General features: G+C 55.2%; 4 protein-coding genes across 4 annotated transcripts; 2 read left to right on the top strand and 2 right to left on the bottom strand.

Moving 5' to 3' along the window:
• Positions 1 to 908: 908 nt before the first annotated feature.
• GUITHDRAFT_135325 (hypothetical protein) lies at positions 909 to 1538 on the bottom strand (the record flags this gene model as incomplete). Its single annotated transcript, XM_005837061.1, has 2 exons — positions 909 to 1357; positions 1490 to 1538. The coding sequence occupies 2 exons, from the start codon at positions 1536 to 1538 to the stop codon at positions 909 to 911; spliced, it is 498 nt and encodes a 165-aa protein (XP_005837118.1).
• Positions 1539 to 1969: 431 nt separating this feature from the next.
• On the top strand, positions 1970 to 7268 carry GUITHDRAFT_103951 (hypothetical protein; the record flags this gene model as incomplete). The annotated part of the gene is made up of 28 exons (XM_005837060.1): positions 1970 to 2202; positions 2254 to 2288; positions 2335 to 2402; positions 2454 to 2555; positions 2604 to 2650; positions 2880 to 2952; positions 2997 to 3053; positions 3246 to 3311; positions 3369 to 3449; positions 3575 to 3679; positions 3948 to 3986; positions 4110 to 4182; positions 4307 to 4410; positions 4538 to 4734; positions 4783 to 4834; positions 4882 to 4972; positions 5066 to 5136; positions 5171 to 5224; positions 5274 to 5339; positions 5415 to 5484; positions 5533 to 5588; positions 5812 to 5901; positions 5956 to 5994; positions 6049 to 6105; positions 6148 to 6213; positions 6531 to 6567; positions 6654 to 6685; positions 6732 to 7268. 28 exons carry the CDS (start codon positions 1970 to 1972, stop codon positions 7266 to 7268), a joined length of 2598 nt encoding a protein of 865 aa, XP_005837117.1.
• Positions 7269 to 7718: 450 nt separating this feature from the next.
• GUITHDRAFT_135323 (hypothetical protein) lies at positions 7719 to 8714 on the bottom strand (the record flags this gene model as incomplete). Its single annotated transcript, XM_005837059.1, has 1 exon — positions 7719 to 8714. The coding sequence occupies one exon, from the start codon at positions 8712 to 8714 to the stop codon at positions 7719 to 7721; it is 996 nt and encodes a 331-aa protein (XP_005837116.1).
• Positions 8715 to 10171: 1457 nt separating this feature from the next.
• On the top strand, positions 10172 to 14066 carry GUITHDRAFT_135322 (hypothetical protein; the record flags this gene model as incomplete). The annotated part of the gene is made up of 20 exons (XM_005837058.1): positions 10172 to 10276; positions 10324 to 10434; positions 10492 to 10562; positions 10668 to 10719; positions 10771 to 10818; positions 10865 to 10908; positions 10974 to 11097; positions 11221 to 11277; positions 11333 to 11416; positions 11473 to 11500; positions 11551 to 11585; positions 11630 to 11682; positions 11808 to 11847; positions 11899 to 11964; positions 12153 to 12203; positions 13128 to 13193; positions 13498 to 13545; positions 13739 to 13801; positions 13851 to 13891; positions 13979 to 14066. The coding sequence occupies 20 exons, from the start codon at positions 10172 to 10174 to the stop codon at positions 14064 to 14066; spliced, it is 1275 nt and encodes a 424-aa protein (XP_005837115.1).
• Positions 14067 to 14633: the final 567 nt, after the last annotated feature.

Below are 14633 nucleotides of genomic sequence, written 5' to 3'. Positions count from 1 at the left end.
TATGCGGATTCGGCCGTATGATTGGATCATGGGGGATGTCTTCACTCGTCGTGCGGCATGTTTCAAGGACCGGCCCTTGCGTGACCACGCCGCCCTGTTGCAGGGCCAACATTTCCTGTCAAGAAAAGAATGTACGGGCTATATTGAACGAATCAATTTGGAGCATGGATGCAGAGGCATTAGGACTGTGGATCCTGGCAGACACTACTTTTATAACATTGTGTGCCAGTGTAGTAGTTGTCCTTACTTTTTGAGAATCCACCTCACACAGACCGCCAAGGGGTGGGGTAAAGTTCCAAAATGGAGAGTTGAAAGTTTGAAAGTTGATTTTGATTGGAAAATGATTGCAAAAGTATACGGTTACGACCGTTTCTGATACGTGTAACGGTACGAAACGGGGAGTTTTGATTGGAAAATGATTATTGTTTCAAAAAGTTGATTGGAAAATGATTACTGCAAACTTTCGTTGATTGGAAAATGATTACTCCAAAAATTTGTTGATTGGAAATTGATGATTGCCCACGTGACAACAGCAATCAACCTGGAATACAGGCGGGGGCGCCGAGACTCCGACTCTACTAGGCTAGTACGGCTGGGCCAGGCTGGACTCGAATGATCAGCCTGGCAGAGTCCGGCCCGGCGGCACTCGGTGAACTAAAGGGCCGGGGCCGGGCCGGGCGGCAAATTGATCGGAACCTGCCAGCAGATTTCCACTTCAAGTTGAGACCTATCGTTGACCGCCGAAAACATTTTTCACCGTTCCCATTCGTTTTTAATCACACAGTCAAGCTCTTTTACTCAATCACATTGTTGATAAAGCTTTGACCATCATCATTGACAACATCTCAGTAAGGAGAACTTACTGCAATCCTAGCCCCGTCACCACAACTTCAGTATCCTCTCTCTCGTCACAAAATCCTGTACAACCGTGACCGCCTTCTCCTCGACAAGCACGTGCAAACACTGTTACTATCGCTCAGTCTCTTCATCCTTTGCTGGATGCGGATGTACGGTTCGCATCCTTCAAACCCCGGCCATTTCGTCGCGTTCAGTGGCCCCTGGTCGATCATGTTCGCCATCTCCACGGCCAGCAAGTCTTCAAACTGTCTCCTCGTCACGTGGATGGTTGTCCCGTCAGTCTTGTCGAGCAGAACCTCCTCGCCCGCGGGGAACGCGCCATTAGCGCATGGCAGGATCTTTGCATGCAGTGTCCCTGGGCGATCGATGGAGTGGAAAAGCCACACCAGGTGCTCCGCTTCTTCGCCAACCACTTCCCGTACGACCGCGCGCCCACGCGCGTCAGGAACGATCGATGTATGCTTGAAGATGCTCGTGCCGTAGATGCTGTGAAAGAGACCTGACATGGAAGTCAGCATGTGCTCGTGGCATTCCTCTCTATCCCTCCTCCTCTCCACTGATCTCCTCCTCTCCACTGCCCTCCTCTTCTCCTTTTCTCCCCTTATCTCCACCTCTGCTCTGCTCTGCTCACCAGCAGCGCAAATCCTTTGCGGGTATCCCGCTTCAATCAGCAGTCTCATGGTGCCAAAGAGATGATCCAGAAGCTTCCTTGGTCCTTCTCGTCTATTATGTACAAGTTTGTGAGAGCCTACCTCCATCAGAAGCTTCGTCATGCTCTCGAGCCTCTCTCTCTCCTCCTCCTCCTGCGGCTTGGAAAGAGTTCGGCAGAATCTTCTCGTCACTTCACAAGCTCCCCTCGTCGTCGCAGCGCTCTCCATGCGCTGGTCGAGCCACAGTGGAAGGACACGCAGGTGCCAACAGATTGCATTCATGCTCTCTCACCCTCCTCCTCGTTCTCCTCCTCCTCCTCCTCCTCCTCCTCCCGCAACGAGCGACATTTTCAGGGATGATGAAAAAGGGGGGTGAGAACTGGGGTGAGAATCGTAAAGGGGGTGGGTGGGGGTGGGGATTTGGGACATGGGATGAGGATTCATGGTTGCGACTAGTCGCTATGGAGGTCCGGATGCGCTGCCTGTGGCTGGCCATGGCCATGGCGGGAGTGAGCGTGGCAGGGGTGGGATCGAGGTACTCGCTCCTGGCGTCCGATGATGCAGCTCGGTGGGAGGAGAGGGGAAGAGAAGCGTCGGGATCGAAGATAGCTCACAGCGCGACGGGTCTTGCTGACCTCTTTCATGCTCATGTACCAGCTACTTGCTCCTGGAACGAAGAGGATAGAGCGAAGAGGTACACGGCTCTGCCTTCAGGAGGGAGATAGTTGACAGAGGAAGGTGATAGGAACGCTCCCGAGGTGGTTTCTGGTGGGATCGGAGGTACCTTGGCATGAGGCAACGAAGTGAGACTGATTGGTCTCTGCAGTTGGAATGCAGGACGAGCGCATGATAAGTCTACTGCCTCCCTCTAGTGCTGAAGGAATGCTTGCTAGGGTAAGACTGACACGTCTGCCTTGACTCGTGTTTGAATGGCTTCCCGCGCAGGCCCTGTTGGAGGAGGTCCGAGAGGCTACCGACGCTTCACTTCGTCGGAACTCGCAGGATCTGTTTGAGCAGGTCAACCTGCTGTACCCAAAGCTGTTTCAAGTGAGAGCAGGCCATTGCGTTGATCTTCGGAGCTGAGACTCTTTGCAGGTGCTGATGATAGTCGGACACGAATCATTGCGGCAAGGTCGTCTAAGGTGAACATCTTCATATGCCTGCTGGGTTTGAGAGGAATCCAGAGCATCTCTCTTGTTCTTTTGTATTACACTCAGACTGCAGAAGAACCTTCAGGTCTGGATGTGTGCGACTCGACGTCCCTCCATTGTTGTTGTCTTGCAGTCTTGTTCTTGCATTTTTCACGTTGCCAGTATCTTTGTTTCGCTGCTGTGTTTCAGACAATTAGTCTTTTCCCCTCGTGTACACCAGTGCCATCTCATCGTTTCCTTCCGCTCACACCTTGGACAAGGATGCGATCGAGCTGCTCGGAGTTACACTGCAAGTGATCTCCATGCTTCACCCCGTGCCCACCTGATATCCAAACAGCACCTGGGGTACAACGAATGCGCCATCAGGACTCATCGCCATGCTCTGTCGCTTTCGGTGAGATAAGTTACTGTCCTCCTCTCTTCCTCCTTCTCTTCCTCGCCTCCTCCTCCCTCGCCTCCTCCTCCCTGGCTTCCTCCTCCCTGCTTCCCTCTTTCGCTTAATTTGTCTCTCCTTCACCCCCACCGTTCCCTTCTTCCCTTCTCCCTCTCTCTCTCCCTTTCTCTCCCTCAGAGTGTTTTGCTGTAGCCAAACAGAACGCTGCCAACCCTCAACCTCGGTCTCCTCTACCTGCACAACGCTCAGCCGAAGGAGGTAAGACATTGAAGTACCGTGGTTTGAAAATCTTTCCTGCTCACTCGTCGTTTAAAGGCAAGCAGGTGGTTGTCGTCCGCGTGCTTGCTATCATGTACAGATGTGAAGTCTCTCGATATCTGTGGGCCTGCCATTCAGGTGTGAAGACTTGACTTCAACAGCTGTACATATCGTCAGTAAGAAGAATGATGAACTTGAGAGATAGCAATCATGTTGTTCAGACACAACAATACATTCCAAGTGCTCGTTGTGACGGTCCGCAGGGACTGGCTTCTTCGCTCGCTCTTGTGGAGGATAACGAGCAATCTCTCCGTTCGTTCTTGTTCTGCGCGAGGCTTCTGCATTCTAGCCCTTCCTCCTCCATACGGGTCGAGTGTCTCATGTCTGCAGCCTCCATAGATTCCGTGAGTTACTGGTGGAGCCTGTTTGTGTGCTGCGAGTAGAGATGTGCTGTGTAAAGATTAGATGTGAGTAGAGATTAGATGTGAGTAGAGATTAGATGTGAGTAGATATTAGATGTGAGTAGAGATTAGATGTGAGTAGAGTATGGATGTGAGTAGAGATTAGATGTGAGTAGAGTATGGATGTGAGTAGAGATTAAAAGTGATATGCTGTGCATTGAGACGTGGCGTGTAGGAGATGAAACGTTACGACGAGTCACTGCGGTTGTGGATGGTGAGCTGAGGAGCCGGCCGTTTGCTCGTGACCCCCAAGACAGGCTGCATGTCGGAACATTCTGGCAGGAAACTCTTCATCAGTACGTAAAGATGTGATTGTTATCGGTCCTGAGAGCTTCAGCCGCAGCCTTCCATGGAAGACAGGAGGGCGGGCATCTGCAGTCTAGAGTTGGCCCTGTTAGCTCAGATGTTGGGTGAGGAGGAGGAGGAGGAGGGAGAGGGGGAGAGGGACGAGGAGGAGCAGGAGGGGGAGGATGTGGAGGAGGAGGAGGGAGGAGACTTCAGAGTTGTGATGAACTTCTTGCCCGACCTTGACAGCTGAATGGGACTTGGAGCGTGTGATGCGCGACCGATCTCAGCGAGTGTTACGTGAATCCATCAGCCATGCTTCTCACCAACTGCCATCAAAGTCGGTGAACGCGGTAATGAGAGTCTTCCCGACCCCACTGTCATTCTTCCCCGCTGCTCTGTCAGTCTTCCTCTTGCCCCTGTGTTGGACTCCTCTTGCCCCTGCCAGTCTTCCTCGTTCCCCTGACTGTGTTCCTGCAGATTCTGTTCCTTGGCGTCTCAGAAGACCTCGATGTCTCCGTGATGCGGCGACTTTCATCAGAGTCAGACAAGGATGTAAACATATCGAGACCTTACACGTTGAGCTCTTCTGACTGCGCTGGACTATGTCAGCTCGCCAAGCAAGATCTGGAATGGAGAGAGAGGATTGTTTTCACCGGAAACTTCCAGCGTTTGAGGTCTGCAATGAGGAACTTTGAGAAGACGGGGGTTGACGGGAATGGTAGACGACAGTCAAGACTGAAAGTGGTCTACATGAGCTCGGACTTCGGACAGACGGTAGAGGGGAGTTGGTGTCATGGCAGCGAGTCTTAGAGGAACGGCAGGTCATGTTGTCGTTCATGGCGCATGCCATCGCGCTGCATGGGAACAAGACGTCAACCGACTCATTGCACATCACCTGCCTGTCGCTGAATGGTCAGACCTCTTCTTACATGAACGTCTTCAACATGTCTGCCGCACTCCCTGCCCTCACACCTTCATGCTGGAACTCATGTGAGCTCTTGGCAGGGGGAGGACACGAGCAGAGCCCTTGGCGTCGCCTCATACAGAGCTCTGCTGTCGGGCTCCAAGTAAATGAGGTGACGGTCGGTGCTCGGTTGACAGGAACGACAGGAGATGGAGGACAGAGATGATAGCGAGGTTGCAAGGTGGATCAACGAGCAGCAGGTGGGGGTCAAACCTGCTCTGATCATTCTTGTGACCTCAACTTCGCAAGGTTGGGCTGGTCGTGTATCTTGACGGCCACAACCACGGGAACAGGATGTCAGTGCTGAGAAGAAAGGTATACCCTTTGCTCTTCTCGTCCTATCCGCTTCTCTTCCTCACAGTTGTCTCCTGCTATTCTCCGTCAAACTAGCCTGCCCCCCTCCAAGTGTCCTATAGATTCTGCACCACGACCGGATCGTCGTTCATCTCCCACTACATCGGTTCTTACACACTCTCGGGTGGGCCAGGCGCCTGACGTACTGTCACAGGGGACAGAGTAATGTCGCCGGTCGAGTACGCCGATAGCTTCTTCTCGGAGAAGATGGTACGAGCGATCATACTGAGCGATCATACTTGAATCTGATCTGAAACTCCTAATCTCTGTCGCTCCCTCCCTACCTCCCTCCCTTGCCCTCTCTCTCACTCACTCCCCCCTGTCCCTCCCTCCCTCCCTCCCTCCCTCCCTCCCTCCCTCCCTCCCTCCCTCCCTCCCTCCCTCCCTCCCTCCCACCCACCCACCATCGTACGTTCATGATTGACCGATACAGGTCTACCTGCCGGGCAGCTACCTAGCCAACACGCTGAAGGTGAAATTTCCGGATGTTCCTGCGCAGGAGGTGGAGGATCGAAGGCAGGAGGTGAAGATAGTTGAAGCCTTGAAAATTTCCTGAAACCTGACGCTGATAACACAGAGACGAGATGCAAGAAGAAGACACGACGTGCCCTTAGATGTGAACAGCATTTGTGACTGCTGAAAACAGCTCCTCATCCCTTGGTGCTTGTAGTCCATAGTGCTGGCTTGCTTCAACAGGATCCAGAAGATCGACGAAGTGACCTTTGAGGTTGGAAGTCTCTCCGTAACAAGAGTGTTGACATGACTGCAGACCTGGATGAGAATTCTTGAGCAAGAAAGTAGGACTGTCCTTTGGCTAATTGAATTCCCGAAAGAGGTATCGTTCAACTTTCGATCTCCCTCTCCCAAATTTCTTTCGTCCTTCCTCTTCTCCTACTTTCTCTCCAACTTGATCTCCTACCTCCTCTGCCACTTCATTTCTTCACTCTCCAACACTCCACATTCGTCCTTTCCTACCTCCTCCCATATTCCCACTCCGTCTCACTCTCCTGCCTCCTATCCTTCCTTCTCTCCTACTTCATCTCCTTCCTCCTCTCTGAACTCCTACTCTTGACTAGCCCCCTACCTCCTTCCCCAATCTGATGTCTCCTCGCCATTCCTACCTACCCTCCTTACCCTCCTTGCCTTCCACAGGCTCAGCGTCGCATCAACCAGCACGCGTCGAGAAGAGGTGATGAGCTCGACAACGATAAATCTCTGCTCTCCTCCCGCCTCCGTCCTGTTCCTGTGATCGTCTTGATCTTCTCCTCCCCTCAGGTGTTGACCCTCGTCGGCTCATATGGTCCCCGGTGCTGCTGCTCAGTCCCTCTTCTACGTGACATGACGACGGAGCAGATGGCAGCAGAAGAAGAATTTATGCACATGGCCGCAGCTGCTGATCTCTTCCTCGACACTCCACGATGTTCATCCTCTTTCTTCGCATCCTCCCCTCCTCACAACTTCCAGGCAACGCTCACACAACTGCTTCCTACTCCCTTTGGGCTTCGACTCCTGTTCTCACCCTCTCCCTCCTCCGCCCTGTCGCTCGCGTTGGCAGCTCTCTGTCCCTCGCAGCAGGGCCCCAAGCCGCTGCCTTCATTGGTAAGAAAGAACGGACAGAAGGAGTGGGTGCAGGAAGAGCAGCAGCAGCAGCAGCAGCAGCAGCAGCAGCAGCAGCAGCAGCAGCAGGGTGGCAGAGCTGAGGAGCGAGGAGCGAGGAGGAGGAGGAGGATAATGTTGGATGCAGCTCGTAACCTGGAAGACTACGCGAGCCTGATGAGAGTCGCGATCAAGCAACGAACATCTCTAGGTACACCTCCTCCATTCCGCTCCATTGCTCGCTTCTCACAGTGTGTCGTGCTGCTTGTGATCTGTTGGCTACAGAGCTGGTGAGGGAGAGATCGTTGGAGAGGAGGCAGAGACGAGGTGAGGAGGGGAGGTGCAGGAGAGCGGCAGTGACGATGAACAAGAACTCTTCGACGTGGCTGCTTGGGTGAGGGGCATGGAGACAAGCTTCCGCCTGCTGGGGGAGGTAGCAGCGGCACGAGGTGAAACACTCATGTCTTAAAGTTCAAACGAGATTTGAAAATTTGAATATGGCGCGAAAATTCAGAGGCTGACCGACCTCACACTGCAGGCTTTCCCGGGGAGGAGGAGTCGCACCCCCATCTCGTCATAAGCTCGCAGCTCCACGAAGAGACCAGCGAGCGGGAGGGAGGGGGGGAGGCGGGGAGGAAAGCAGTTCCCTCCCCGTCCTCACCGCACATCGGAAGCAGAAGAGGGAGGTCAGAATGAAAACTCGCAGTCAAGAGGACCGAGCTGCTTCCCAGCACACCTACCAGCTCACATGCGGCCACTGAAGACCTCGCTGGCCTTCTTCGACACGCACACGATGTCGTCCCACTGGCCATGGTTCGCTCCTCTGTGCTCGAACTTGAGCGTGCCCAGGTGCTGCGTCCACATGGAGAAGGGGACAGGGAGGCCGAAGCGGAAGCCAGTCTCGAAGGAGGTGTGGCAGCCGTAACAGCGGTATCCCTTGGACGCGATGTAGTTGAGCATGTCCAGCCCCTCCTTCGCCCCTCCCTCCATCAGCCCTGGCGAGATCTCGGCGGAGAACACCGCCACCCTGTGCTCGGAGAGGAGCCGGTCAGCGCCCTTGAGCACCTTGAAGTCATGACCCTGCGAGTCTACCTTCATGAAGAGCACGAACTTGTCCCGGGGGACCACGTTGTCAAGCTTCTCCACCTTGACGTTGACGGTCGTCGAGTTCTCATGGCTCCATGGTACCCTGAAGCCGTCCTGCTCGCTGCCCATCGTCTCGGGGTTCTTCTCCTCCCCCTCGTTTATCGCCCATTTACCGTTCTCCAGGTGCACCCCGACGTTGACGACGAAGGGGGCCTCGCCTGACCTGTCACTGACGGCCCAGGGGTAGAAGGTGATCTTGTCTTCGAGGTCAGCGTTGCGGATCTTTCTCTTGATGTTGGCGGACTTGGAGGGGGTCGGCTCGAAGGAGAGCACGTTGTGCCCTGCGCTCGCATACTCGATCGCCTCCTTGCCGTCGTACGCCCCCACGTCGATCACAAGCTGCCCGGGAGGGAACTCGGAGAGGACACGATGCAGCCCGCTGCCCCGCGCGTCACCGTGGGCAGGACACCAGACATGGGGCATGGCATAGATGGCGTGCGCCCCTGGGTCGTTCATGTCGCAGTTGAGGCGTCCGATGGAGAGGAGGAAGAGGAGGCAGAGGTTGACGCCAGCGAAGAAAGCGATGATCCCAACCGAGAAGAAGAGGTTGTAGGAGAGGGAGATCCTCTTGTTTGAGAACACAACCATCGACATGCTGGCCGGCTAGTTCTCTCGCACGATCACTGAGTCTCTCACGAGCGGGAATGGATCATGGCTGCGCCAAACAGACTGAAAGTTCCCCCTGATCAAAGGCAACAAGTCAGCGTCACAGCCCGCAGGTCCTCCGGTGAATGAGGAGACAAGCATCTTGCTCCTGACGGCATTCGACGAAACGAACTCCCCTCATTCACATGGAGCTTCCTCTCAATGCCTCGCTCCCTCCTCAGTTGAATGAAGGATATCCTTCAACAACCGTTCCTCTCGGATTCATGTTGACAACTCAACATCCTTGCGGTCACTCTTCTTCTAACTCACTGTGGCTCTGAGTCGGGATACATGCATCATATTCTGCTCGTTCTCCACACATCTACCCCTCAATCCCAGGACTTCTGCTACACATTGAAACACATTTGTTCTCCGCTACTCTCCTCATACTCTTTCACTGTTCGCTCTGAAACTGACATTAGGTGGACCTCGCAATCTGGCGTATCCCTTCTCATCTCTTCTCCAACTCTCTCCTATCCCATCCAACCCATCCCACCCTATCCTACCTCATCCTAGCTCATCTCAACTCAACTCATCCCATCCCATCCCCTCCCCTCCTTCCCATCCCATCGCCATGTCGTTTCGCTTTCCCAACCAGTCCCACCCTGCAGCCCTTCCTCCCCTCGGGTATCCGGTTCATGCTCGCGTCACTAACTACCGTACCCACCCTACCCTAGCAAAAGGATGGTACCCCCTCTGACTCCCCAATTTTCATTCCAGAGTACCCACCACCTTCACATGTTCCATGACCCACCACCCCCTAAAAAGCCTATTTTCGATCTCCCGGCTGTGGGTAAATGAGGGGATGAGGGTCCGCTTCTGCCGTAGTGTTCGGTGACCTCCGTCCAATCCGGGCCGGGCGCGGCCGGGTAGGCCTCGGGCGGCCCGGGCGGCCCGGCAGTCACCGCCGTAGCCGCCCCGTTGTGTTCTTTGACCGTCCGCTGCAACTCAAGCTTTCGGAGGCTCGCCGGGCCACGAGCCTGTGGGCTGAGGGTTGAACCTGGCAGTCTCCAGGTTGCAGGTGAGACGACGAGGAGTCCCGGGGGGAGGACAGGCCGGGGCCGCGCGGCTGTGGCCGGCCGCGCCGGCCGGGGAGGCTGGCCACACTGTAGTACGGTTATTTCCGTTGCGCGTTTTCGAGTCATACTTGTCAAATCAGTCGACCCCATCATCTGTCCCACCCTACCCCCTTGTTTTTATCGAACCCTCCTCTGTTGAGCTGGGGGAATGTACCCCTACCCCCATTTATGTGGCTCTGACAGTATTCTTTGCTTGTCCTCTTGATACCCCTACCCCACCTAAGAAGATGACCTACCCCCAGCAAATCCAACCCCTTAACTCACTGGCGAGCGTAGAGCGGGCATGGCAGGATGATGGAGGAAGAAGGGGCGCTGCCGAGGGGCAACATGGCGGGGTTCGAGTACAGCCGGCTCGCTGCGTCCATGCAGGATGAGCTCGTTGTGAAGGACAGGCAGCTTGCAGATGCTCATAAGAAGATCTTCCACCTTGAGGTACAGCATGGTGCGGGGATTTCTGTACGAGGCTGACGGCTCCTCAGGCAAGGATCGAGCAGCTGATCAGCAGGGAGGGAGCTGACGGCCAGGATGGAGAGAAGAGAAGAGACTTTAGCTTCCAAGACTTGATGAATGAGAATGATCAGCTCCGTCAGGTACGAACATTCCCCCATTTACCTGCACGTATGCAATGATCCGACGTTGTGGAACAGGCCCTGGAGGAGCAGAAATTTCTGATAGACGAACGAATTTCAGATGAAGAAGTCACCCACATCCAGTTCAGGTCGATGGAGGACGAGATCGCATCGTTGAAGCAACACATATCTGAGTTGGACCAGCGCCTGTATGCTGTTGCTGCCCTTGCAGTACTCTCCTGACACGGATGTAGAATGGCGCAAAACCGGGATATGGCTAGGATGGAGGAGGGAGCAAAGATGCAGGTGGACTGCTGGACTCAGAGCTCTTTCTTCCACTCACTGTCTCCTCTTCAGATCGACGCGGCCAGTGTGGAACTGAAGCGGGTCAAAGCTGAGATGAAGGTGCGCTGGTTTTGCCCGAGCATCTTCTCCCGACGCTCGTTTGCAGGACTGGCAGCAGTTTGCCACTACGACTGAGGACAGACTGATGAGGTGGGAACCTTGGTTGCTCTCACTTGCACCCTTACCCTTGGTCAGAGCACTGCACGAGTTTGAAGGGATCGATCCGCAAAGCTCACATGCGATGGAGGCATGGAGGGTATGCCGTGTGCTGTACGAGGAGGAGAACTGTTGTTGACGTGCGGCCTTAAACGCCAGGCCTCCATCATGCAAGAGCTGCAGGTCAAGGAGGAGGCGTTGGCGCAGTTCATCCAGAAGGCGGAGCACTTGGAGAATGAGACAGCCAGCCAGCGGGAGATAGTCGGAAGACGAGGAGAGAGAAGGTTGTGCTGACTTGGCCTTCAGATCCTGCAGCTGAAGATGGAGCTGAACTCAGCCAGAGACTTGCAAGAAGACCTTCTGGTTCGTCCCTTGCCTTCAAGTCACCTCGAGTTACAGCTCGCTTCCTGCTCTGCAGAACGCGGCCGATCAGGAGCGCAGCAAGGGCGAGAGAGCACAAGAGCTCCTGGATGCGGCGCAGAAGAAGATCGCGAACTTGCAGGTAGAGCATGTGGACTTGCCTGTTGTGCTCCGTCCGCAATGATGACTCGATCGCAGGCAAGGGGGTCAGTAGTTTCTCAAGGAGGTACAGACAATTCTTTTATGCTCTCCAGCTCACCCCTGACGCGTTGAAAGGCGACGAGTTCCCAGCTCAGCTCCAGCAGCTACAGGTGAGGTGGCGGGACAGGAGGATCGGAGCATGACAGGCTGGCAGAACGAGTTGGAAACAAGAGACAAGATCATCGCGAGCCTCGAGGCAGAGAGAATGTGCGTGAGGGGAGGGAGGAGCGAGGGCAGAGGAGACGACTGAGGAGAGGGAGACGAAGAGGGAGAGGGAGGGAGAGGAGATAGGATCAGGTCCTGGTCCGAGCAAGAGCTGAGGAACGGGGCAGGCACATGCTCGACGACCTGCGAGAGCTGCCCAGGATTCAGGTCTACTGCGAGTCATGCGACTAGGAGGTGAATTGATGAGGAGGAGGACAGGGGAGGTGCGACGAGCTGCTGGAACACCTTCACTTCCTGAACCAGCACGTTCACACGCTGGGAGAAGTGAGTATGATGCTGCGAGTGGTGTTGGTAGTTGTAAGAGTGTCCTGTTAACGGTCTCGTCGGTCACTTGTACGGCACAGTGACTGATACAAGAACAATGAATCTGCCGCCTTTGAGGAGGAGAGGGGGAGGAGGAGGGGGAGGGGGGAGAGGAAGGAGGATGGAGGTAGTGAGATGGGATTGTGCAGGAGAAGGAGCGAGAGATCAATCATCTCGTGACGAAGATGAAAGCGGATCAGGTTACACGAAGCGGTGAGAGCGCTTATGATGTCTGGTTGCTGCTGCTGTTCTTTCAAACACTTTGTACATGTACTTGTACCTTCTCCTCCTCCTATCTTGCTCCTCGTCCTTTGTCGTCGTCCCCCTCCTCCTCCTCCTCCTATCTTGCCCCTCCTCTTTTCTGCATTCACCCTCTGCTCCTGCGCTTTCTCCTCATCCTGCTCTTGTTCTTGCTCTGCCTGCTTGTCGTCTAACACGTGCCATGGTTGTTAGGCCTGGACTCAACATCACGAGAGCTGATGGATCAAGCTGCCGAGGAGCTTGCAAACTTGAAGCTTGAAAAACATGTTGACTCATCCCCAGCCTTGCGTATTCCTTCCCTTGCTCTCGAGTCTTGCTCTGCTGCGTTTCACCGGCTCTGCCTCTTTTACTTCCACTGTCCCCTTGCTTCCACAACTCTTGTGACTCCTACTCTTCCTCCTCCTCCTCCTCCTCCCTCCGTATCATCATCATCATCATCATCATCATCATCATCATCATCATCATCTGCTCATCTTTCTTGTCCATCTCCTTTCTCTCTTTCCATCCTCCTCTCTGCATCGTCTAAATCTCCGCAGGATCTCCTCGAAGAGCTCGAGCGGCTCAAGTCCGAGCTGACCTGGAGGAGCGACGCCATGTCAGTCAACGAGTGGCTGTTGCTCTTTTCCTCACCTCCTCCTCAGCTCTGGGACGGGAGACGACTCGTCGGACCAGACAGACAGGAGTCTGCAGGTTGGCTGGTGGCAGTGGAGGGGGAGGAGATGGAAAGGACGGGACGAGAAGTGGGAGGAAAGATGAAGAGGGAATGATGGGGGGGCAAGGAAGGGAAGAGTGTGGAGGAGAAGAGGAGGACGAGGACGAGGAGGAGGAGGACGAGTCGAGGTCAGTACCTGAGACCATGCAAGGTCAAGAGACTTCAAGATGCCCTGGCGCAGGAGAGCTCAGCACGCGAGCACTGGCAACAGCAGGCGGTAGCCCTCTCTTCTCCTTCCCTTCCTCCCTTCCCTCCTCCCCTTCCCTCCTCCCACTCTCCATCCTCCCCTTCCCTCATCCCACCCTCCCTCCTCCCCTCTCCCTCCCCTTCTCACGTCCTGCTGCAGGAAGAGCATCAGTCACGCGCTATGAGGATGGAGAAGATGGCGAACGAGGAAGAGCTGCTGCCCTGCACCACCACCACCACCTCCTCCTCCTCCTCCTCCTCCTCCTCCTCCTCCTCCTCCTCCTCCTCCTCCTACTCCTACTCCTCCTACTCCTACTCCTCATCCTTCTCTACAGGCGCTGGCGGAGTCTGGAGCCCTCAACGAGCAGCTGCTGACCACACAGGTAAAACGAGGAAGAGGAGGAGGTGGAGGAGGAGGAGGAGGAATACGAGGACGTGGACGTGGACTGGGGCAGGAGGGAGGGCAGAAAAGAGAGCAGGGGATGGCAAAGGACGAGAGCGAGGGGGAGGAGGGAAGGGAGGGGGAAGGAGAGAAGAAGGGGGAGGAGGAGATCGTGACGTGACATGCGCAAACAGGATGAGCTGCGGGAAAAGGAAACGGCTCTGCGGGAGATCGAGCTGGACCTGATGGAGGCTCAGGTGATCCTCAGCCAGCTGGAGAGCAGCTGGACCTGAAACTTGACCGCAGGAACGAGTGCAAGGGCTGGAGACGGAGCTCCGGGAAGCGAAGTGAGCAACGGAGGAGAGAAAGGGGAAGGAGGAGGAGGAGGAGGAGGAGGAGGAGAGGTAACATGTTGTTATGCTGATGAAACACAGGCGCGAGATGGAAATGCTGCGGGGAGAGCTCAGACAGGTTGAAATAGGAGAAGGAGGAGGAGGGGGCGGGGAGGGCGAGTGGGTCTGAAGTATCTGACGGAGGTTGACAATGCACAGGCGCATGCAGAGATCGATTGGGCTCGTCAGCAGAGCACACTTGGACAGGCAAGTCGTCTGAGCAGGACAGAATCAAGAGGAGGAGGAAAGAGTGTGAGGCAGAGGAGAGGATAAGTCAACGAGGAGGAGGAGGAGGAAGAGTGGGAGTTGGGGGGAGCGGGGGGGGAGCAGGGGCAGTCAGGAGGGAGCAATGGAAGGAGAGGAGAAAAGAGGAAAGGAGGAGGAGAGGAGAGAACTGAAGGGGCTCTGGCTTCTTGTAACTGTTCGAGCAGGCGCACGCGTCAGAGGCAAGGGGTCTCGACGTTTTGGAGCGAACTTTACACCAGGTCGGAGGAGGAGGAGGAGGAGGAGGGGAGGAAGAAGTGAAGAGGAAGGAGGAAGGGAGACGTAGAGAGAGGAAGGGGGAGCAGAGGGAGGAGGAACCAGCGAAGGAAGGAGGAGGGAGAGAAAAACGAGGGGGGGGGGGAAGAAGTGGGAGGAGGAGGTAATGAGGAAAAGGGAAGAGACAAGTAGAGTGAGAAAGGAGAAAGAAGTAAGA

Source organism: Guillardia theta, assembly GCF_000315625.1.
Source record: "Guillardia theta CCMP2712 unplaced genomic scaffold GUITHscaffold_15, whole genome shotgun sequence".
Lineage (NCBI taxonomy): Eukaryota > Cryptophyceae > Pyrenomonadales > Geminigeraceae > Guillardia > Guillardia theta.
Note: the sequence above shows the minus strand (reverse complement) of the source record. Positions and strands in the feature narration are given on the sequence as shown.